The sequence below is a fragment of the Anopheles coluzzii genome, chromosome 2 (assembly GCF_943734685.1).
Source record: "Anopheles coluzzii chromosome 2, AcolN3, whole genome shotgun sequence".
Taxonomy (NCBI): Eukaryota; Metazoa; Arthropoda; class Insecta; order Diptera; family Culicidae; genus Anopheles; species Anopheles coluzzii.
Window position 1 is genome coordinate 125,651,261 of NC_064670.1, and position 25,413 is coordinate 125,676,673.

At 40.3% G+C, this 25,413-nt stretch overlaps 1 protein-coding gene across 10 annotated transcripts; it reads right to left on the minus strand.

Annotated features, from left to right (window-relative positions):
* Nucleotides 1–329: 329 nt before the first annotated feature.
* LOC120951338 (syntaxin-1A) lies at nt 330–25,299 on the minus strand. 10 transcript variants are annotated; one of them, XR_007451842.1, is made up of 10 exons: nt 25,167–25,299; nt 23,263–23,764; nt 12,310–12,490; nt 12,145–12,218; nt 11,866–12,049; nt 11,718–11,791; nt 11,425–11,562; nt 9,481–9,591; nt 1,019–1,876; nt 330–857 (listed from the first exon to the last, which is right to left on the minus strand). XR_007451842.1 is itself a non-coding variant. In XM_049605351.1 (9 exons), the coding sequence occupies exons 2-9, from the start codon at nt 23,293–23,295 to the stop codon at nt 4,436–4,438; spliced, it is 873 nt and encodes a 290-aa protein (XP_049461308.1). In that variant the 5' UTR covers nt 23,296–23,764; nt 25,167–25,299; the 3' UTR covers nt 3,159–4,435. The 10 variants fall into 10 exon arrangements, 5 of the variants coding, with proteins under 5 accessions (XP_049461308.1, XP_049461312.1, XP_049461311.1 ...); XR_007451845.1 differs by having other exon boundaries at nt 23,263–23,803; nt 25,167–25,292; XR_007451846.1 differs by lacking the exon at nt 25,167–25,299 and adding an exon at nt 25,043–25,114.
* Between the last annotated feature and the right edge of the window lie 114 nt (nt 25,300–25,413).

A 25,413-nucleotide genomic window follows, 5' to 3' on the forward strand; every position in this document is an offset into this window, starting at 1 on the left:
CGAAGCAGAGAGTCGGATATGCAAAGATACATCATTTCTAGCCTTGATAATATGCAACCCAATTAGGTGTACGTGCCGCTCCAGCCACAACACTGTACATGAAAAGTCAAATTTGGAGTAGTATCGTTATAATCGCGCATTATAATAGCATTTATGCAATTTTAGGTGACCGAAAATCGAGCAAAATGGATCTATTGTTTTGCGGCAGGCGTTTCTTTATATCCTTATCTATGTTCACATTTATTGCCATTGTCGTCATATTTAAAATGTATTCTACCCGCTGCCTATGCCTATGCGTTTCATCATTCTTGAAGACTCGAAGAATGATCTCTCTCTCTCTCTCTCTTTCTTTGTGTTGTTATTTTGTTGTTACCAAGCCATGCCGATGTAGCTACACCAGAACTCCCCAAACAAAAAGGCAACCAAATGGTACATTGCAGAGCACTATCAAGCGACAATAACCGAGCTCACAACACATGCGGCACGATGGGATGCGGCGTTCAGTCGACCATTATTGTGCTTGCTGTTCTGAATGCTGTTGTTTAAGTTGTCGAACGAGCATCGGACGTTACTTGCTATGGGTCCGGCCTGCCTGCCTGCCTGCCTGCCTGTCCGATGAATGCGATTGAACTCGTCAGTAGCAAACGTCAATGTGAACGTGTGGTGAACGTTCGGCTTCTGAACCGCCACTGCTGCTGCTGCTGCTGCTGCTGGATGGATTGATGGTTGTGTATGGCATGTTGAACACGGTAATATCGCGATTTTGTTTTCTCTTGGTTCTGGTGTAACACGCAAGTAACGTTCTGTAATTTATCAAGAATAATTGCGCACAGCAGTATGTGCAAGTATGGCGACACCTGCAAGAAGTAGAATACTATTAGTATGCTTCATAGCGATTTCGATTGCGTGTGACGATGAGGAATATGTTGAAAGATATGTGTACTATTTGAACTTGAAATGCAGTGTAAGTGTGTATGTGTGCATGTGGGTATGACTGTAACATAAACAATATACTCACTTTAACGTAAATTGAAGGATACATCAAAAAATATAAGTCCAGACAAACTTTTTTTTAAAAGAGATATCTCTATGCAAAACATCCTCTGTAGATTTGGCTACTCTAGGCCTATTTGACACGATTTTGTCGTAAATAAACATATAAACTGCTAAAAATGTACTGCTGACTTTTGTGCTAATTTTCGAGAGTCTAGTACTGTGAATCCCCAGGATGACCGAGAGCACATGAGCAAAACAACATAAACACCACCTATCAGAGGAAACAACATTTTATCTCATTCTTTAGACAAGAGTCGAGAAACGCCACCTTTATGTACCATGATGATTATGTTTTTGCTTTAACTGTTAAGAGTTTACAAACGCGGGACAAACGTTGGAACCTATGCTAGCATTGCCAATGTGAATTCAATGAATGAGTTTACATTTTTAAAATATTGAGTTCCCACCAGAGTATGCAGAGTCTGGAATGTGATAGTTTTTATGCTGTTTGTATTGTAGTGATTGTAGCGGTTCATATTATAAGGTCAATTTTAATACGTTTAACAGCCATGTACGTTTGCACCCAATTAAGCTGTGCTGTCCCAGGATACCAACTGTACCAGGAGGCCTGTGTATCTGCAGAGCTGCATATTTTAAGAAGCGGTGGTGTCTCTACCAGTGTACTTGCACAACCGAGTATGGAAATACCGTTCGTTTTCATTGCGCAAAACCCTTCAGTGGGCGCATTGGATTGTTGCGCTTGCATGATACTACTACTCCGCTGCCAAGGCAAGATTGCTTAGAAACCAAAGTAGCCTGCGATGGTTGATGCAACCACGATCAGTAGAATGGTTAGACATACCAGAATAATGATCTTCTTCTGCTCGATTCGTATGGAGATGGTGTGTAGTTTGTTGATGAATCGCACGCACGGACGGACAGGAGAACAGGCGTTACGAGAATGAGCATGTCGGTCAGCGCGCGAGAAAAGAAAATGTAAGATAAAATAAATAGAAACAAGGAATCCGATTGATTTATACTAAATCGCATTTAATAACGCAGAGAACGGATACACTAACAATAACATATGTCACACTCAAACAATAACCCCCTTTCTAGCGGAAATGAAACAAAACAAAGGGTGGGCGTTGTGTTTGCGTTCGAAACCAAGGATAGAGTTCTGCATCGCACTAAATAAAATAATAATAATTGACATTCTTTTCTAGTTGATCACAAGTTATGCTCGGTGTGCGTACTTTTGCTAAACATAAACATTTGTTTATTTACATTCGACCTAGCAATGTGGGGAGAATGCAATTGTTCTACGCTACAGTCAGCCTCTTGCTTCGATTAGCGATTAGCATTTACTAAATCCTGTACACAGGAGAACACGGGGATCTATGGGGTGGTAATCGATTTCCTTTCTCTTCTTTTTTTGCTTTTGCTTTGTACAAAAAGGGCACTCGTGTTGTGCTAATAGTGCCACGTGGTCGAAATTGCTTTGCACACTACAACTACTGCTAGTACATACATAGTGCAAACACGCTTGTAGCTTAATATTCTGTACGATCTAAAGCCATCGGGGGATCAGGGGATGGAAATTCCTACTCCGTGATGCACCGTTTGCAATACGTAACGTAACAAGAACAGACTTTGCTTTCGTTCAATTCCATTTACCTCTAGCCTGCAGAACAAATCTCTTGTGGCTAAAACCATAAGCAGCAACTAGCCTAAAGTTATATGTCTTCATAATTGATTGTTAAAAAACTATGGATCACAAATAAATCCGCTATCGTAAGTTCATACTACTCACAGACAATTGAGCACACGTAAATAAAACCGAATCAGCGACTTTAGTGAGCTGCATTTCTGAATAAATAATAAAATTAAAAAAAAAAACTAACAAAAAACTATTTAATACAATTTCTTGGAAACACTCTATAAATTTATGTGATGTCGAAAGAATCGTGTGTGAGTGTGTGAGTGTGTGAGTGATGGAAAACGTTCACTATAAATTGACAGTAATATGTGTTATGTACCTGTGACAATTTACATATACTTGAAAAGAGATAGACACTGTTGTGCTGAGGTGAGTAGTAAGATAAAATTGGAGCGCTTGAAGAGTTATGTCGTTTCTATCTTGATTTAATTTCTATGTGGCATTTGAATGTACTCCGGTCTGATGCTCTTCACATTTCATTCCTCGTCTGTTTGATTTGTTTTGATTGCGGAGCTATTTGATTGTTTCTTCTTTCTCTTTTGTTGTTCTTACATATTGGCTTTCACATTGGCTTCGAATCGCTTCTGCACGGCAACCGTCACTTGTGTTTTCTACCAGTTCTTTTCTTCTTTACGGTGCAATATGAATGATGGCATTTGAAAAGCGATGATGATAGCCATACCTTGCATCAAAAGTGTTTTCCATACGTAAACAAAAGGATGCAGAGATTGGCGAAAAAGAAGCGGCTCAGTTGAGACATCCGCAATTACTGAACTATGCACAATTGGAAACTGGTTGACAATAGTCGCAAACAATTCGGAAGGAGGAGTTTACCGCTAGTAATCTTCCAATTACTTTAGCTCCATGCACCTGGCACGATCAAATCTGCGTAGCGTAGTTGGTTTCCATAGAGATCGCTTTCTTTCTTTCTATGACTGTGCTGTCATTATCATTGGCAGTCAATTTATTAGCAGTTTCTCGTAGTACACGACTATTTGAACATGAACGATGTTAGTACTACTGCCGGCCACACATTGCTTCTTTTTGCATTCCTTCTTTCGCCTAAATCGTCGTCGAAAGTTCGAAGCTGTTGAATGCAATACCAAACTAAAAATACAGAAAGATTGTTGGTACGGATTTGGACTGAAAATGCGGCCTAGGCACCATTCATCGGTACACATGCACACCAGCGCACACACACACACACTGCAGTTGTGCAATGCAGTTGTTCATCGCCTGTAGGAGTCCGCTGTTGGCGAATACGTTTGTGTGGTTCTCTTTGTTCTGTTTGCTTCCCAATGAACGATACAATTAACTGCTGAGTTTATTTTGTAGATATGGCAAACATATCCTGCTCGATATTGCTCCAGTGATCAACATAACCTACGAAGAAATGTACTCATTTTCGCGTTCTATTTTTCTTTTTTTTCTCCCACACACACTCTCTCTCTCGCTTTAACTTTCTTATCTATCTCTCACGCTCTCTCTGTTTTTGGATGAAGCATTTTTGGTCGTTTGCCGTTGTGTTATTACGATGGAAATTACGCTAGATTATGTCCAGTTCCCAGAATCAATCCTTTTGTTTACCGGTTGTGTATGGATGTGTAACAACACTGATTTGTTGTTGTTTGTCAGAGATTTCAAACGCATAGCCGCAATGTTTCACGCCTTGTATGTAATGCGGAATCCGTGCATCAATCTTTCATCTTAGTGTTCCTTTTACATGAAGTAGCTACTGACGTAGGATGCAACAATCAGCCCGAGCACGGTCAAACAGATCAGGATCATAATCTTCTTCTGCAGAGATGGAAGTGCAACACATCAGCAAACGTCATTAGAGGTGTTTCATTGTGTGTTTTTTGTGTGATTTTGTTGGTGATTGGTGACGGGGGAGAGAGAAACAGTTCGATTTAGTGATATACATTGGATTACTTGCCAGCATATTTATAATTGTTACATCCCATATACAATAGGAATATAGTTTTTTTTTAAACAAAGCAACAAAAAAACGGAACTTAAAGTTAGTTGCAAAACATTGCACCATTAAACCAATACGGTATACTAATATTCGAAAGATAAGAGTATACTAAGATACAACATGCAAAACAATAGAATATGTCATGGGTATAAAATAAACATTTTAGTAAGTTATTCAAAACACATGTAAATGCAACATTTCTTCATAGCTTACTATCGTGAACTATGATAGTGTTGGTATGTATATAAGTAAGCTAGAAAAAAGAACACATTCTTAAATTATGAGATTATTTGAAGTGCCAATAATTGCTCAATAAGGTCTCAAACGACATATCGTTTGAGTACATTTGTGCAATATACAAATCTTTTCAAATTCAGAACACAACTGACCAGTTTACTTATTTTTAGGTGTTGTAAGTTTGTATCAAAAAAGGCAATAACATAGCAAACAATATCACACACGCACTTTATATTACGATCAAAACAACAGATTGCATCATGCACTCTTTCACACCCCCATTCATACTTAAGAAAAACTACATGCTGAAAAACACATTTGACATAAACAACTTTTTAAAATATAATTTAATTCTTTTATTTCGCACTAGAACCGCCATCATTGTATCTCTGCGTTTAATGTTTTACCACAAAACTATTCACATTACTGAAGTTTGTGCGAAGTGTTTAAATGCAGAAATATATACAGAATCCCCCCCAGAGCGTTCTTTTATACGCAGGGCATGATTCGATTCACATCCGAATTGTGCCACGCAGCAAAGGTTCACATTTTCCGATTATGAGATACAAAGCTAAGTCTAGTAAACCTTTATAAACCCCGACAAGCCTGAACCGGAGGACGAAAATACACAACGATATGCAAAGTATATTTACCAGAAACGAAACAACATTCTATGAAACATGAGTCGCTTATATTGTTCATCTTTTATCACTCGCATACCAGTCGCAGCAGTATAAGAGTTTTACTAGACACTATTAACAATGATAATGAATATTCTTATACAGATTTTTAACAAGGACCTTCCACTTGTCAACCATTACTTTAAACGATTATCACGCAAGCCTTAGAACCATGTATTTCCGATCTGATTTTGCCATTCACTTACTGTTTCATGACAAGGGTTTGGGTGGCAATAAATAAAATAGTTACATGCATATTAACAAAACTGAACTATACCATTTTCATATTACCCTTAGCTTTCATATAATTCTACATTCTCTTGACACGAGGCTAGGACGCCCGTGAACATTTCATCATTGCAGTTGCGTGTGTTTGTGTGAAGATTTACACACCTTTGTATCGTGAATAGCACAAGTAAATGCGAATTTCTTGGTTTTTTAATTGCAAGGTCTTGTAATTTTAAAACCATTTCCTATTTCTCCATGGTTGAAGAAATCGCGGTTCATAGCATAGTGGAGCGGCAATTATTTTGGATGAGTTAAACAATAGTTTATTAATATTAGCATTATCATTTTTGTGCAACAAATTGTAGTTGTCCTTTTTCGCTTCTGGAATTTAGTACGAAATACGATTGAACGTTAGGCAATGTTCTGCAATGGATTGCAGCAAGTCCGCTGATGTTGATAATTATTGATAGATAACATACGATAACGATACATATATGCCGATACAGGCCGACAGACAGATTGGCCTGATGAACGATGTTTGACTGATGTTTACGAACGGCATTTTAAATTCGCTTACTCGAAACTAGGTTAAATAAGAAAAATAAGTAACAGAATGATGACCGTAACAAAGAGGCAAATCGCTATCATGATTTTTTTCTGGAAAACAAAAGAAAATAAAAGAAACGAAATAAGAACCTCCTCTCCGTAGCAAACTTACAAATGTATGTATCCCAACACCATTTTAACAACTAAATAAAACAATTAGAAGATTAATATCCAAGATATATGACGAAAACTGTAAGTTTTGAACGCGTGATTGTTATTTTCATGCAAAATAGCTCTATGCTAATCGTTAGGTTATTATCTATAAATATTATCTTCAACAATTGCTTGGCTGTTGACAAAAACACCACAATTAAGAAGAGAACAATTCACCAGACTCTTTTCAGACTCATTTCTGATAAGAAAAGTAATTTCCTATTAATATTGCAATAGGATTAATCCTATTAAGAGTAAGATTTTTAAACTGATTTCACAAACTCAAATGTTTTCCAACAAATTAGATGCGTCGAAAATGAGTATGCATTAAGGTGCATAACGTAAATGAAGTTTTATCTTCCGAATTCTACACAACTTTCACATTTCTTTACCTGTTCTGCCTTTTTATATGGCAGAATACATTCCCTAAAACATACATCCTCTTAGTAACATTAGCACACCACGAAAACATACCGATGGGGCAAGTGTGAGCATGTCGCTCTCCGCGATGTACCATCATCACACATCTCATCAGCTATGCTCGGTTCACCGTCATTCTTTTTTTTACTTCTACTGTTTCCCATGTGTATTTGAGTGCGATTATGTTAGGTAGATTGCCAAGAATACTACTAATATAATAATAGCTATAAGAACACAAATCGCGATCCAGATTTTTTTCTGCAATGCAATAACAAAGGAAATGGAAATAGATAATTCAGGAAACGTTCGATATGACAAGAAAATATACATCACATTTGCATATTTTATGCACACTATTAATGGACATAAATAAAGGTAGGTGAAGTACAATGACAAACCCAAACCTCACAAAACAGCACACAACCAGGCACAGCACAAAGCATTGTTTTGGTGCAGCCAGGTATAACCACACATTATTGACTTGTTGTTACTACTATAAAAGTGCACCGAACTTCCGTTTTACCATTTCCACAAATATAATTGCATGTTTTGCGTTCTTCTAGAACATTAGAGACAAGACACAAGCTAAACGTGGACGGACACAACAAACACAAGCATTTTTACATGAATAATCAACGAAAACTATGATTAAACTTAACAATTTTCACATCCATGTGGATAGTCGATATGTCTATTCCCATATAACCTTTTAAACATTGGCGTAAATTGGACATATTTTATCGTGGTAGGAGTCTTCTTCTTGTTCTTCTTGTTCAATCAAAGTGCGGAAATTACTTTTGACTTTAAACTTAACACTATTTCTGTTAATAAAATAATCAATTAGTATAATTGTTAGGAATTCAGTTTGTACCATGATTATGAGATTAATAAGTTGATGTTATATTTCCCATGTTGAATTAGAGTGCCACTAGTACCGAATTTGTGAAACGTGTTCATAATCCTATTGACTCATTGATTAGTTTCAACAAAAAAACGTTCCAACAAGACCCAATCGGCAGCGGCAACCATGGCCTAGCAAACGTACCTTTCTGGCTTTGGACATATACTTGACGGCTTGGACCAAATCTTGTTGGCCCGTTGTAATGTAGTCCCGACTGTTTTCCACATGATACTCAATTCGGTCCACCATTTCGCCCTTTCGGCCGAAGATGATGCAGCAGGTTGCACACCGATTTCAGAACGAACAACAGCATCACGGTGCAGATTTGACGTGGACGACCATGACAAGATCCCCATATCATCATAATGACCGGGGGGTAGTGGCATACGTTCAGAGGGGAAGTCATTTGGGGACGGCGTTCGTTGGATCCCATTTCGACGCGGATTGGTAACGTTGCGGGTGGGGGGTTCGTATTTGGTTTCGCGCAAGTCGGACGAGGATTTGGATTTGGCGCGGTTTGCGATAGTTGGAAGTAGGAAGGGGAAGAGAGGATTTTTGGTGCGGCATGGTAGGCGAGGAGGTGTGTCAGTAGTTAAACGATCACCGGTATAAGCGGTATAAGAACCATTGCGGAAGGTAGAAGTACAGTTACCGATAGTCAACCCGGATGCGGATGCATTATCGTTGGTGACGTTGTGGTCGCCAGTTTTCCGCGGAGAAGACAAACTCGGCAAAACCCGCAAAGGGAGAAGAACAAAGACATCATTGTAGCAAAATAAAGTTGTGTCAGAGGTCATGGTGATTAATAGCAGCGAGACCGGGACCAATAGTCATTTATTAGTGCCAACAGTGTAGAAAATCCAATAGGCCGTTCGTGCACACAAGACGGTTGTTAAGACGAGAGTAGGAATATGCCAAATAACCAGTAAAAATCATCCAACAAACAAGGTATTCCAGGGAAACAAGATTTATATTGCCATATCCAACGGAGCAGAGCAGAGTTAAACGCACATACATTATTTATCACCCATTCACCCGATCGCACATAATCACACATTCAATGCGGTTATTTTCACCATTCACACACATGCGCAACAATTTAAATAATGAAAACATAACATACCAATGCGTTAAAAGGCGTATAAAATACAGCAAGCAACAGTTGGAGGTGTCAAGGAAATTAAAACGTTATTTTTAGGCAGGCATTTTGGATCAATATCATGCAGAATAATAAAACAGTACATTTTATAGTGCAATGTTTTTTTAACATAAACCCAAAACCAAAAAAATGAAACAAAAATCAAATCCCCAGTTAGATTTACATACAACATTATTATTAGTAAAAGGAATCAACGGATAGAGGAATGGTAAGGGGTCATGAGCGGTTTAGCGGGATATCGCGCATGTTTGTTTGCCCCGACATGATCATCATTTTCCATGGCATGTGACATACAAAACGCAACGATTACATCCCAAAGGTCGAGGATTTTATAAACGGATGAAAAGAAAAAAAAAGAAAAAAACACACAAAATTAGCAAAAAAGTCTGTTGGTTTACTCACCCGGCGGGCTTTGCTTTGATATTTAAGCGCTTTCTTTGTGTCTTGTGTCGCTGTTTGAACATAATCCATTGCATGTTCGACGTGATATTCTATACGATCAATCATTTCACCCTATAGAAGAAGGAGGTAGTATTTTTGGATGATAGTTTTCTTCACGAACTTATCGTAACCGGTGATCTTTTTGAGAAAAGTTTACACTACTAGTGTCTTGTGATTGTGGTTGCATATATTGCTGTATACTGAGGAATGTTGTATTTACTGATCACATGTGAACACTCAACTACGCTGAATGTGCGTATGGGTTTATTTTGTATGAAGTACACCTAATAATGGTATCCATCAATTAAAACAACAATTTCACAATAGCATTTCAACTGGGCTTGATTATTTAGCTTACAAGGTGGTACGAAGGTATAGCTAGTTAATACATACACACATACAGACGGTGCGTTATAGTCAGGTGATAAAGAGGAATTCTTTTAAGCAATTTTTATGAGTTTCACATTAAAGTACAACACAAGTTTGTCATCCAAATACATACACGGCATACACAACATTTACATAGAAACGCTTTCGACAGAAGTTGATACTTTGGTTTAGTTTTTACAACCTATTTGTACAAGACTTAATGTTTTACCGCACAGTGAAAGATTTTACACGAAACAGGTAGGAATAGAGATAGAAAGATACATCGATTTACAAATGTCCACCTATCTATTATGCAATACGTAGCAATACAAAACAAACATTGCAACAGATAGGCGTATCTGTTACAATAATCGAACAATGGAATCGTACAACAAATTTCACAATTCAGTTCAAACATGATTGATCTCATTCGAGGCAGCCAGCTCTGAGCAGAGGGCTGGGCTGTAAGATCGGCCATTAAGGCGTGTTACCATTCATACTAGTAGCTGTACATTCTAAAACGAAGAACTATTCGTCGATGTTACTCGGGCGTATTTTGGATTGTTCCAACTAACAGTAATTCGTAGCTAGCTCGTTGTGTCTAATCATTCTAGCAGCTCCTTAGCCTCCAAAGTAGCGCTTGAGGATCAACGCAAAGTCCTTTTGTCTCCCAGTGCACTGAGTGCACCTGTTTGAACCAGCACATCTGGCATGATGATGTTTTCAATCTGCATCTGAACACTGTATTCAACAACACCGTGGAACCGGTTTAAAGTTCCACGGTATTGGAACAGCTATCAGGCAACTAAGAACTTTTTACTCTACTAGAACAACGTAATGGTGTGGGGTTGAACATCATTTAATATAAAGTTATCATGAGTTCTCTCTAACATAAGGGACTGATATTAAAATTAGAAAGGAAAAGAACGGTGGAAGAAAAATGACAAATAAATAAACACAATATTTATGCTCATGCTTGGTATGTTTGGAATCGTAAATCGGAAGCCATAATTTATAATTAATTACTGCTCATAAACCAATATGTCGAATCTTCGTAGTCAAATCACACCCCTTAAATTCTTTCGTTACTGAGCAAAAAACGATATTTTAGTTCACACCATGTATGATCGAGCCTGTAACAAATTGTAATAGGTGTATCAAACAAACAACAAACAAAAGTGTAGATGGATTGGTGCCCACGGGTATATATACTATTAATGAATGCCATGAACTGTATCTGATGTACATTTTAAAGAAAGGAAAACAAATTCAGCTTAGTGTTTAATACTCAATTAAAATTGGATTAATTAGGTGTGTCAAAAATACGATCCATCTTGAATTGAAACTCAACACTGGTAAATGCAGCTAGTGTCTTATTACACGTGTCCCAGGACTTTCTCTGCGACCGTGCGTCATACAAGGGTAAGCGAAACGGATGATATTTCATTCCACTTCTTACGATGCTACTGCGAGATACGTTACACACATACAAGAGCGGATGATACAAAAGCCATGCATAGCAACTGTCAACCTTACCTGACTCTCAACCAACATAGCCATATCCATGAACATATCATGCAGTTCCCTAATTGAATTTTCCAATTTTATAATATCCGCATGTCGAGCTTCGATATCTGCCAACGTTTGCTTGGCTTGCTGAGTCTCCATGATGATCTACAGAATATACACGAGAGGATGAGTAAGACAGAAACGAAAACCAGACAAAAGATGTTGGATTAGAATTGTATAGCTGATGAAAACGACGAAATGCATTAAGCACTGCACATTTCTCTGCACTCTTATGCACTTCGCGCGACTGTGTCGTTTACCCCCTGCGTGAAGACGGCTGAGTTTCCTTGCTCTAACATTTCCTCCAGTTCTTCGTTAGTTGTAGCTCTACCCGCTGCAAAGTATCGAGTGCAAACAAATGGGTTAGAAGCAGTTAATCTTGCAGTGGCATGAGAATTTGTGACTAACTAATTTCCAATTGTCGTTGTATTCTTCCTTTGCAACGCTCTCGGTAGTCCGTCTGGGTCCGGTTGTACTCCGTCATGACCTCGACAAACTTGCGCGACAGAGCCGAATGTTGCGTTTTTCGTATCCTCAGGTCAGCATTCGACTTGCTTTGCTGCTCCTCCTGTTCAATGTTTTGCTCGATACCCTGTTTTCAAAAGTTGTTTTTATTACTCGTATGCGCTTTCCTTCATTGTTGTCGGCTGGTGTGAGCACAGCTCCTGCACATGAAGCATTACATACCTTAAGCTTCCCTCTTACTCTGTTGGCAGTTTTTTTGATATCAGCCATTAGGTCTTCGAGTTCTTGTTTAGTTTCTGAAATAAAGCATGATACAAATAAAGCATAAACAGTTATTTACCGGCGTTTTGCACGCACTGTCCTAAAACTAGCATCAGCAGCACTTACTCTCGTCCGACTGTGGGGCCGATAGGATGGCACTGTGTTTTTTCTTCACTTCTTCGACATTAGCCTGAATCTTGTCGATCATCATCCGTATCTCTTCCACCTCTTTGAAGAAATCTTCCATGAAGCTGCCCTCCACCGGGACAGCCACATCTTCGGGCATGTCCTCATCATCGCTCTGTGCCTATAGTAGTGCAGATGAGAAAAAGGGCCAAATAAAGCCAAATATTAATAATTTTACGTACTGTACTGTTAGTTTCTTTTCTTCATGAACTGTTTAAAGCCTTCAGTTTCATACAACCCGCTATGGTTAAATATACGTATATCAGGAAAATTATGGAAAAATATTTAAAATCTGTTTCATTATGCAGATTAGAAAAGCATCAAACATTATCAAGTAACAAAAACAATACTTTATCTCCTACATTAATCAGAAAAGTTGTGTTACAGCCATAAAAGTAAGGATATTTTTTCTTCTAGATATTGGTTTCTTAACCCTTTTTGGGGATTTTAAAATAACCTAATTCATCATCCATCATTATACATATGTCATGGGACAATAGCTCGGAAGTAGTTCAACGCACAGTCATTATTACTTTCATTTAATAGTGAATTAAACCTTGGAAGCTGTTAAAAACAAATTCATTCTCATTGTATGCTTCACATTAGACTTTAATTTATTAACTTTTCATTAGAACCAAAACAATTCAAAACACAAAAACGGTCTTTAAAGGAAAGCATAGCACTAAAAGCACATCTAACTACAAAATCGATATATTGTGGTTTGCTGCCGAACATGCAAAAACACTTACAAACTCCTTCTTACCTTCGCCGCGTTCGAGCCATTGTTGAAATGTTACATTTAGGGCAACAAATACCTTAATGAATAATACGATCATCAGAAATGTGCGTTTGGCTAGCACATAGTGTCTGAGTTTTCGCACACTTTTCGGTGCCGCACCCTTAGTACGCGAAGTGCACTAAGCATGCGACGGTGGTCTATGTACGGCTGATATTTACATTAACATTTACCATTTGCGTCTACATCCCCTAGAGCCTTTGCCGACGCCCACATAATAATCAGCGAGCGTGCGTGAGGGTGTTCGGCCACAATGTGTACCACCCACCACCACCACCGCCGCCAGCGATCTGTGAGAAAACTTCTTTCATTGTTCCCAACGTTCAAAGTGTCATGCGCGCAAACGATTTGCAAAACAGAGCCATGGCACGATGCGTATCAGATAGAGAGAGAGACTTGGGGTAAAAAAGGAAAGGAAGCAGGCTGCTAGATCCAAATGTCATAGCGCTTTACCGCCTACAGTTGCAGCTTTGTGTGTACAAAAACTCTTAATGGAAAAGTTGCGAGCCACCAGTCTCTCCGTCTCTACCGATAGAGCGTCCAATTAAATCATATCATTTAACTTTTCCACACACACCGCATCCAAACAATTTATTGGATAATGTCTGTTTTTTGTCTTTTGTCTCTCCAGCCAGTGTTATTAATCGAAGGTATGAAAAATGGCAATCGTTTCAAAATTTCCACTAAAGATCCTTCCAAATAAAGAATCCATTCCATTCCAGCAGAGTATTGATCTTGCTTACCCAAAACAAACGAAACATGATGCCCTTTAAATGCATAATCGATGACGTCAAAAGCAGATCGTCGTTGCTAATGGCAGGGGGCCCCGCCTGCTTTTGTGACGTCGATTGTGTCGCTTGATTTTAACATATCAGCTTTTCTGGCCACGTCAATCATATCAGCATCTACCACCCGTACACACGCTTTGCTTCATTGTACAGCTATCTTGCCTAAAAAAGTAATATATCGCCTGTTAATCTATAAGTATCCCGTTGTTTATAAACAGCAGACGACTATTTCGAGCTAGTATTACAGATTCTTCCATTGATGATTATTATATAGACAGTCAAATAAATAAGCCGGTTGTAAGGAAGCTTTGTGCTCCCATTTTCACACTCCTGCAAGCAATTGCACTAAAAATATCCTTCATACCAAGCACCAGGCGTCTCCATCAGCAAAAGATAAAATAACGAATTATGCACACAATGCATATTTCCCGTTAAAATGTACATACACTCATCACTACTTTGTAGCGTTTGTTTCCCTTGATTATCGAAAAACGTTAGAGTAAAAAACAGTTCCTCCTTGGACGCATAACGATAAAGAGTGGTCTATAAATAGATGACATACAAAGAGTACCACTTTATCATTCCCTTTTCATAAAGCTTGGCCCATTGCGAGTGTGCAGTATAGACGAGAGCACAGTTTTAGAGATCAGCTTAATATTTTATTAGCTGCCATTCTTAGCCAGCAACATTGACGGCTCGTTTGTTTGCGGCATGCCTTTCCGCTCATTTGCACGACGACTAAGCGTTGCATCTTGTGGCCTTATTTTTCTTTTCTCTTTTTATGTCTATTAATGAGACCGTACAATAGAACCTAGAACTTTAATATATCCACATGCTATATAACAGTCCTCTGCCGATCGTCATTTACTGCGACAAGAGCGACAAGCAAATGGAAGCTCCGACATGTTTGGTCAAAAATGTTGAAAACTAAAACTATATATAAAATAAACCACACCAAATGTATTGATTTGAATAGCCAACCGCGTAACATTCGTAGCATCTCATCTTACCAGTGCAGTCAAGTGCAGTACGCATCACCTGCTATCAACAATGGAAGGAATTCATTCATCTGCTTGAGGCATTCATCTTCCCACGGAGATGTTGCCGGAGGAGATTGGTGCAAAAGAGAGTACAAACGGTGGGATTGTTTTTGCATGACCATAACCCAAGCAAATATGGCTGGAATTCGATCCACTACGCTCAACATCTACAGCGCAACGAGAGTGTGGAGCAATGTGATCAACTTATCACAGGCTAAATTTAGCCATACGTATCTCCAGCATCCCTTTTAATCATAAAACTGAATGAGACTGAAGAACAACGTCCACGAAACAGTGAAATACACCACTGTTCACGATGTCCAATATTGCACTGCCTGTCATATATTATCATAACTAGTCTTTGTTTTGTTCTTTGTGTTTTTCATATTAGTTCCTCCAATCGAAACTGTGTTTTAAAAATAAAATCATTATCAAAAAATAGGTATACTGCTTTTTCTCCTAGCAATGGTACACGCTTCAGAGGCATCGTCTACCAACAGTATACAAAAAAACTGCAAGCAATCAAAAACCATGGGCCAAAGATGAGGAGCGTCTTGCACAGATTCCCACGTGACATGACGCGGTTTCCACTAAAATTTCTTACCGCGAGAGGACGGCACACACAATACACACAATACACAAACATACACCATGAAACATGCGAAAAGCCTATGTATTGGTTTGTCTGTATGTGTGCGTGTGAGAGAGGAAGAGAGAGAGCGCGTCAGAACTGCACGGAGAAAGAGAGCGATTCATTTCCATCCAGCAGTGCTGTGAGAATGGCGGTATCCAAGCAGTCCCACCTTCGAAATTAACCCCATAACCAAGTGATCGACCCCCTGCAATACGCAGTTGGCGTACACTGCTGCTGAATGGCAAAAAAAGTAAGCAGCAACAACCGATGCCGAGGTATTTGCTTTTTTTCTGGCCATCAATTTCGAATCATTCGCACACCAGTGTCATCCGATGGCCTTAAAGCGGTATCTTGACACGTACCATCGATACGTCAGCAGCACCACAAGATTCCAGAAAAGCAGGCTCATGAGATGGCAGTGCGCATGATCGCTGACGCGGACGAGTGTTGCAGACCGATTTCTGCACACAAACACACACACACACAGCTCTCTACAGCCCTCTACAGTCCTTCCGCCCGCCGATCCATAACGCATTGCGGTATTCTTCCTAACGGCGACGACAAAAACTGGAAACCTTATATCCTTTATACCTGGTCATGCAGCACGCACGCGGATCTACGTCACGATAAGCAAGAAGCTTTGGACCTCCTCCCCGTTTGGATTGTTCTTGTAAAGCCGATCCAAAAACGGAAATCCAAAGTTCGTTTCACAAACGTCGCAGAACATCCTGTGCTTTATATTATTCCATTTTTGCCGATAACAATGTACCAGTAGACAGTACTGTAACAACACGAAACCAAAAACCCATCAGACGGGAAATTCAGGAAATTGAACTTTGTTCGCCCTTGACCACCAGCATCATCACTACTCACTCATATCGTTTCGTAGACTTTTTCAAAAGGGTGTTACTTTTTTGTTCATTTTGAACCATGTTTCTGCCTCCCCCCATGACACCCTTCATTTTCAGTTCGTTAAAACACAAATAAATCATTTAGCAACTTCACTGCAACGAGCAGACGTGGGGGAAATTGTGGGGGGAAGTGGGAGTAGAGTGCGAATTACACCAAGGGCATCAGTAAGGTCGTTCGTCTCTGTGTATGATACAACACACATGTGGCAAACGAAGAGACTCCGGTTGGTTGTACGTTCTGGGTAATGTAAGGAGCGGGCGTAAAAACCTGTAAACGCTCGTTCAATCGCGTCTATTTTGGTAGCCAGCATTCCCGAACAACATTGGTGTGTTTTATTGATTCGAGTCTCCTTCATCACCGCTGCACCGCACTAGCACACGATTATGTGCACAAGCATATTGTAAAACATGCTTATCTCTCAGTACAATCAATCTCGGGCCGAATCGTGAAAATGTGTATTTTCCCTAATACATTCATACGCTCATCAGGTTGACGTCAAGCGTCAGTCAACCGGCCCGAGCTGTGGCACTGCCTCCCCACACAAGCCCGATCTAGTCGGCACAGAGTGGTGATACGGCATGCATAAATGCATCATTGGAGAGTTTTATTGTGTTGCCATGGTTAACTTCCGACAGCACGCACGGTGGAATCACAGCAGTAATCGCCTAGACCAGTGGTCGGCAGTGGTCTCTGCTCCTTGCCCTGTTGGCTGCTATTTGTACTATCATACATTTTCACGCTGGGATTTTTAATTGTGCCATTTACGTGAAACTTTAATGGTATTTTTATAAATTGTGCATCTTTGTGCTGCGTTGGTTTGCCGACCCCTGGTGGCCTAGACCATCATCGTCGTGGTCGCTTATCACGCGTGACGGGTCTAGGCTGGAATCGGGTCTAGTTGTTTGTATTCCATGTGTGTGTGTATGTGAGTGAGTCGGTCATATCTAGACTACGCCCAATGCGTTTGTGTGTATCGTTTGATTTGTTTTTTCAGGAAAAAAAAGTATCACAGATAAAACACACTCCAGCAGTCTCTGTTTGGGTCCTATCTCAGCAATAAAACCCCCCCGTGCATAGTACAGTTGCCCCACAATTGTAGCAACAATGACCTTACCTTTTCCTTGATGGTTCACTCTTGCCATAACAAGATATGGCAAGATACGGGTCTACGAAAGGGAAATACGATTATATGAATTATATCATATCGTTCGTTCAACACTGTATAATCTGTGTAGCGCGTTAAACGACAACCACTTGCAGGGAAGACGGCTACGTTGCTACGTTGACACCCGTGCTGAATCACCCGCCTGGGTTGTGCGGCGTAGGAAAGGCCACGAAAAATGAGCTCCAAACTGGACCCCATGGTGGTGGTGTCAATTGGTAAACATACACTGCTGCTGTCACTAGCTTCATACAACGAACACGGAAAGGACGATCAATATGCCACATTTGCTGGGAGATTCGTACAGCTGCAAAGCTAGTTGGCCATGCATCTGTTAAACCACGCCAAAAAGGAAAAACTCACGCCTTGACTCTGGGGGTCAGCAGCACACCAAAAATGGGAAATGCGGGACTAATTTAATTTCAATCAGCGTTCGCCCCACTGTATTCCCATCGGTCTAGTTTTGCCAGTCGAAGCAACGAAGCCGGGCGAATGAATCATAGCCGCAACAGTTGTGTCGCCGTGAATGCGTTTGTATTCTTTTTTTTTGCGAGAAGATGCTGACATCAACAGTTAGTCATTGAGTGACGAATGAATTTTTCATCTGTTGACATGCCGAGGTCGACATGGAGGCTTGCGGATGAGCTTGCAACATGAGCCGAATTACGGCGCTGTTACAATTATTGTCCGTTGCTCTTTGCTTGCGACAGTTCCTTGTTGACAAATATTTAAGAAGTTAAAACATTCCTCTCACATGGAGTACATTGTACAGCAACCGCATGCATATGTATAATTTAATTTTACCAAAATATACACCACAATTTATCAACTCACCTTCCGCGGGCACATTTACTATAAACAAAACACATGCCAACACAAGCAAAGGACGAGGATCAATAAAGCAGTAGAAAACAACATACTTTTCATCAATTAAATCATCAAACAAATTGTAAAAAATGCAACACAACCTCTCTTCAGCAGCATCTATGGTTTATAACTTAATTCAATTTGCATTAGGACTCAAATCGTAAAAACACGCTTACAGAAAGAGCGAAAGGAAAGGAAGTGGTAGAAGGTTTTCAACTCACTAGAGCATGCAAAATAGAACACAGGAAAGGAAAGCGGTTTCAAAAGAAAGATAAGTAAGTAAATCGTTTACACAAAACCGAGTGAACTAACCTCTATATCCTTTAGTTTTTTTTATTCACATTGTACAATAGAGTGGTGATGGTGGAATTTATTTTAGTCATTTATATTTTCCATTAGATTGCACAACAAAACACATCCACAAAACCACAAACGATTACACACATTCAGATGGACACGATAGCAGGAAGATGATTCATATTTGGTGGTGGTTGATGGTTCATTTTGCAGTACAGGTAGAAGTAGTAGTAGTAGTAGTAGTAGTAGTAGTAGTAGGAGTAGTAGTAGTAGTAGTTACAGTAGTGGTAGTAGTAGAGAAGGTAGTTGTTGCAAATATGATGATGATGGTGGTGGTGGTAGTAGTAGTATTAGTAGTAGTAGAAGTAGAAGAATACAGAAATGTTATGAAAGTAAAAAATAAAATAAAACATTTATTTGTACATTTATTTACAACAATCATCAAATAGGAGAGTGATTACAACTCATAGCAGGGTAGGTACCATAACTAAGCAAAAATATTAAAACAAAAGAGGACAATAGAAACTACACATATGGGATGTATTTACTTCTTTTTCTTTTTGGACACTACTGTTCAACCATGACATTTGGTTACATTTACAGGCTACAGCTAATAGGAAGATGACAGTGGAACACACGATTGTGGTATGAATGTAATTTTTAGATTGAAGATCCACTTTCGCTTATGCTATCATAGGTGCTGGATAGTCAAATGTCAATCTAAAATGATTGCCAGGCGTATCAATGGTTCACTTATCGACCGACCTTATGTGATCGTAGCCGATCATACTGATTGGCTTGGATTTCGGGATAAAGTCTACACACATGCCACTCAACATGATACATCTGTTTAAACGGCAACATACATTTAAACACCGAAATGAGACAAAACGCTTCATTAGACACAGACAACAACACAAATATACAACATTTAAATACACATACAAGCACAGATAAAAAGAACATACATACACATGTATACACACATACAATTATGGAGCCAAATAGCTAACCAAGAGACATTTTGCAACAGAACGGCGCCCATTAAATTGCAGGTTGTACCGATCTCGAACAGATCGAAAAGTATGTAGAAATAAACCATTTTCTAGAGTATTGTATGACACGAGAGCTCTCTGCGGGCTGTGTTATGAAATACGTTTTGCCTAAGTTGCCTTTGCTGCCTAATTACCTACACAAATTAAAACTTACGCATATTCGCCCTGACAGACACTCAACGATGCAGCGATCATTTTGTACAAATCTGCTGTCGGCATTCGCTAGCGGCATTTACTGTTTATGCAATCCTTTACCAAGTGCACCAACACATTACATCGTCCATTGCACGTCTAATATGCTTCTGGCAATGCAAAAAAAAAACATACTAACAGTCCAAATGCGAAAGATTGCAATGCTCTTCTTGGTTTTAGACAAAATAGCCCAATCGCATGTGTGTGCGAATAGAACTTATGCTTCACCGCCATTCAACCCTATAAGATGATGGTAAAAGCAATCCTTAAAAACATATTTGCCTCTTGTTTGAATATTCATGAGCACCTATTGCTAGCCGGACTATATCTATTAGTTGTTGAATGGAGTTGTTTTTGGCAATCTGCCACCACCGCCGGTTTCCACATATAGCACGTATAGTTCATAGAGAGTATTACTCCTCCCGCGGTCATCGTGGGCGATGATTTGTCCGTTTCCGTTCAGCAAGGACCTGCGTCCCCACACACTCCACAGTAGGAGAAGCATTCGACCCACCTCTCCACTTCATGTTCATTGACTCTTTTACAAAATTCATTCGCACATTTGCGAATGCTTTTTCAGCAGCATTTTCACGCTGCCCGCACGCATACGCAGAAGAGACAACAACTATGCGAAACACAGTCGAAGTGAAGAGCACGCTGCATGAAGCAAGTCAGCAACAAAAAAAGAAAGAAAATGCATTATTTGAGGTTGAGGTTTTCCACAGCAGCATGCGGTAGAAACGCTGTAAATTCTCGCCAACGAAGCTGCAGGAGGAAAAGAAAGAAACGGGAAAATCGACTTCACTTCCTGCGAATTTATTCACATTCGCACTCTCGCTCGCCTACTGTGCTTTCTCTCTACCTCTATCTTTCTCTATCTCTCATGCTCTCTCTCTTTACCTGTCTCAAAGTTCTTCCATCCCTCCCAAATCATACATGGAAACGGTTTCCAACACACTGCGCAGGCGCAATGCAAACGCAGAGAGACAGCATTTATGCGCGTTTGAACGAGTGTAGAAGAGCTTTTCAGGCACGGTTTTTCCTTTCAGTTCGTAACAACTGAAACTATATCCGTCTGTACCTCTGTTTCCCCCTTTTCCCTTGCGGACGCTCACTCTATAATCTATTGCTCTCTCGCTCTTGCTCCTTCATCCGGAATTCTAGCGTTCTTCCATATATTAACATCCTACTTTTCTTTCTTTTCGAAAATTTAAAATAACAGTTACTCCTTTCGCATGATATAGATTATAGACAATAGTGTTTCTGTTCGCGCTCTTTAATGTACCTTTTTTAAACAATGAATTATCATCAATTGTTTCGAATGCAAGAATCCAATATATTAATTGATATTATAAGAAAAAATGTTATTCAAACGTGCAAATACACATAACACATAAGCACTACGGCCTGTGGTGAAGGCATTATTTACTTTTCTGTTTCCAATTTATACGTGCGCTATGTTGTGATAGATATGCTTCAAGAGCAGCTAACGCTTTCCTTATTATCTTACCAGAGAAGCTGGCAGTAACCGAAAAAAATGATTAGTAGTTGAAAAGCAGATTCTATTGATAACTTAACCCTATCGTTTCATTGATAACTGAAAAGACAATTGATCCGGAAACGTGCTTACAAATATATACAACCACTGTAACGTACTGATTCACGTTTTTCATTCATGAAATAGTATACAATAAAGCGCTAGGTTGCTGTTTCAGGTCAATTACAAGCAGAGAATGGAGAGGAGCCCCTTTGAACTGGGAGAGCCTCTTGATCCCAACGATCCTGCGGCCATTGGTATGGAAGCTTTCACATTGCGTCAACGGCGAAATATGTCCCAATAGCAAAATCCAATGTTACCAGGCACATTTTAATGGAATAAAGCACGCCTAGGTACTGTATCTAACATCTTTTAAAACGCTAATTGTCTTTGACTGTTTTACATTAGCAAACACACGTATTGAAACAGATAAATTGAGAGAGCAATGCAGAGAGAGAGATATACGAGGACATAGATAGAGAGAACGCAACGAATGCTGATGATATTAATGTAGCACATGGTAAGTTCCTGGAAAATCTACCACCCACATTAACCGACTCGCAATCAAAATCTGCATCGTACGAAAGGTTAGAGAGCAAGGAAAGAGTTCCATTTTGCTCTCAGTTTGGTGTGGTTCCGTCGGAAAAGGCCGCAGGCATTTCCTGTCTCACGTGCGTCTCATGGGCGAAATCCGCTGTGCCACCCGAATGCCGGAAGGAACGATGCTAGGAAGTTTGGAGAATCAATGGAGAACCCGTTTCCGATGGTCTGACGTTAGCGCAAAAATATCTTAATTATTAACCCTCATGCGTGCTTTGAAAACCGGCGTTCGTCAATCCAATGTCAAATTAGTTCCTCGGTTATTGAGCTTGGCCTGAACAGAGCTGGAGCTCCTTATCGTGCGATTTCTTGTTCATACCGCCTTTTTCTTTTTTTTTCTTTTCATTTTTTGCTTGTTTTTCCACTACCGAAGACCTTATGCCAAAAATGGGAGAGAGTCAGCCACTACGCTACTGCCGACATGCTCACGCGATCGGCCGTAAGTGTGAGTGGTTTTTCGTGACCGACACAAAAACCCGACGCAACAGCATGGCCGCAGTATAGCCCGTTCTCACGCCGCCAAGTGCCATGGGTAGGCCGAATAAGAATGGGGAAAGAGGAAGAGTTTCGCCGAGTGTCTACTCCCCTGGCCCACCTTTTGTCGCCCTTTTGCCGTCCCGTGATCGAGAGTCCCGTAGCATCCGGGTGGGGTCGCTTTGCTATGCGTCCCAGGGAACTATCATCCGTACAGCGATGAATCGAATCGAAGTTCCCGATTGACATTTAACTCCAAGCACCTATGCTACAGTTTCTTGACAGAGCTGATTTTGTGTAATATCTATCTGTTCTATTGATGTGCGATGAAAATCATAAAATGTTTAGAATCGGGGACATTTTATAGCTATTTTTTCGATTATTGCTAATCGAAAAATTCTATCAGTGAATTAGTGTGTGAGTTTGTGTGCCGAAACGTTTTACAGCGATGAAAAACTGAAGAATAGTAAATGATTACCAAAAATAATAATTCAAACACAAAACATTCTAAACTTAAATCAAATGGAAGGACAACCTACCGCTTGCAGGGCTGCTAATCTGTCCTTCGTCATTTTGACCGCTTCTTATCGTCGGTGGCTCCCTCTACACACGTCCTGTAAGGGAATGTACACCGTATATGTGGTGGTATGTGTGCGTGTCGGTATGTTCGTCTGTTTGTCCTCTAATCTGTCGCTATCTTTTCGGCCGTGTTCGATGTTTTCCGCGGAAACCAGCACACCGTGAAGTCTCCGGTTTTCCAATCTGCTATTCCACTGGACGCACTGCAGCAAATGCGGCCAGCACTCACTGAGACTTGTTCGATCGATCGATCGGCGGCCACACTCTAGTTTCCCGTTTTGGTTGATGAGGTTTGGGACAACGATACCGCGGGATGGTCGAGCAAGCTATTTCGCGAAGGGATGGGACAATATATCTTCGGGAGCTGTAAACCACTATTTTTTCCACTGACTGTAGCCGCTACGATTGCAATTTGCACCACCTAAACTCTTCACACTCTTTCACACCTTTTCACCACTGCGCCTACTCGATGATTAAAGATAATAGATAAGAATCAGGCTCCTGCGATTGAAAGGCTGCATTTTCACTACTGTACATCATTGGTGCACGAGCGTACACAACGACATGTGCTGTTGCACTGTTCCACGACCACTTTTCCAGCTACACACCGCCGACATCTCAGTTACCCATGACACATCGCTCACGAAAAGAAAGGGCCAGTTAGCAGAAAAAGAAGAGAATAAAAAAACGAAGTAACCACAATGGGTTGCGCCTGACGTACGGGGGTGTTGCCGCAAAGTGGCCGTCGTCGAAGGGGTGTGCCCTTTCGGTCGTATTTCCGTTCGGTGAAAAATCACATGCCCTTCCGCTCTTGGTGTTGCGCCTGAACAACGCACCTTCACAATCGGTACACTTTTCGCAAACTAATTCTTGATTAAGTTGGAAAACATTTCCTCCAGTTTTAGATATGGAATAGATGAACAAAATTATCGGGCAAAAAACGAGAGGAATGTGCGGTCTATGGAAGGGTCCTTCGGCTTCCGGAATAATAGGGCGGGTTCACTTTTTCGCCGTCTTCACACTGCTCGGGATCGAATTCGGTTTGTCACACCACACTCAGTATTTGGCCATTTTCACAAAACTACCTATCATTTCACTGCTGTGCTGTAGTACTTGGCAATCGTCGCGACACAGGGGCTTCGGTGGAAAAACCAACTCCTTGTGCGGAAGGAAAATCGATATCTTCACGCGACGACGACACCACGCGTACTCGCCGAACGAACTGCTCGAATGTCGTAATGCAGCATTATCAAGTGTTTTTCTCAATTCCAAATGAGCCTGCGTGCGCGATATTACAGGGCTCGTATGACTGTTCTCCAATTTGGATACATTATGTTGCAGTTCTGCCGCAGTACTCAAAATCGCACAGTTTCCATTTACTTAATCCATTGAATAATATAATTTTTTTTAGAAATCGTCGAGATTGTGAGGCGAATGATTTAAATTATCGCTTTAACTTTTTTCCATTATATCAGGAACACGATAATACCACTAATACCGTACATTACCGTTACACGAACCCTTCATCTTGCGTAAAGTGAGTCGAGCAATGCTCACTTTTGCTCAGGGCACTCTCTCACACTCACCTTCACACACACTACGTTAGCTTCTCTCGAATTTGAGAAAAATTTAGCAACACAAATCGCGAGTGATTATCGATTTTTTCACGAAGCTTCTCAACTCACACGTTCCCGATTGCACTAAATGAACTTCACACGAAAGAAAGTGGTGGTACCAAACCTTGGAACCGATGAGAATTAGTCATCATTGTAGTCATGCATCAACATTCGCACATAAACACTGGATCTATTGGAACGGAACTATTATACCCAAAATAAGGTCAAATGTTAGCATTCTTTCTCACCAAGCACATTTCCCACCGATGCAGATTACTCGCGGAAAAACACTTTTTGCCGAGGAAACACTTTCATGCTACCACGCTCATCGCGATACCATTTCTGGTCTTGCCCAATCCCAACACACGCATACACGCATAGGCTTGTATAATTCGTATGAATCATTTGACAGCCCACAGAGCAACACCCGCAGAACAAAATCGAGCAGTTTTCCCGACCACACGATCTGCGTCGGTTTTGGGGATATTTTTTTAA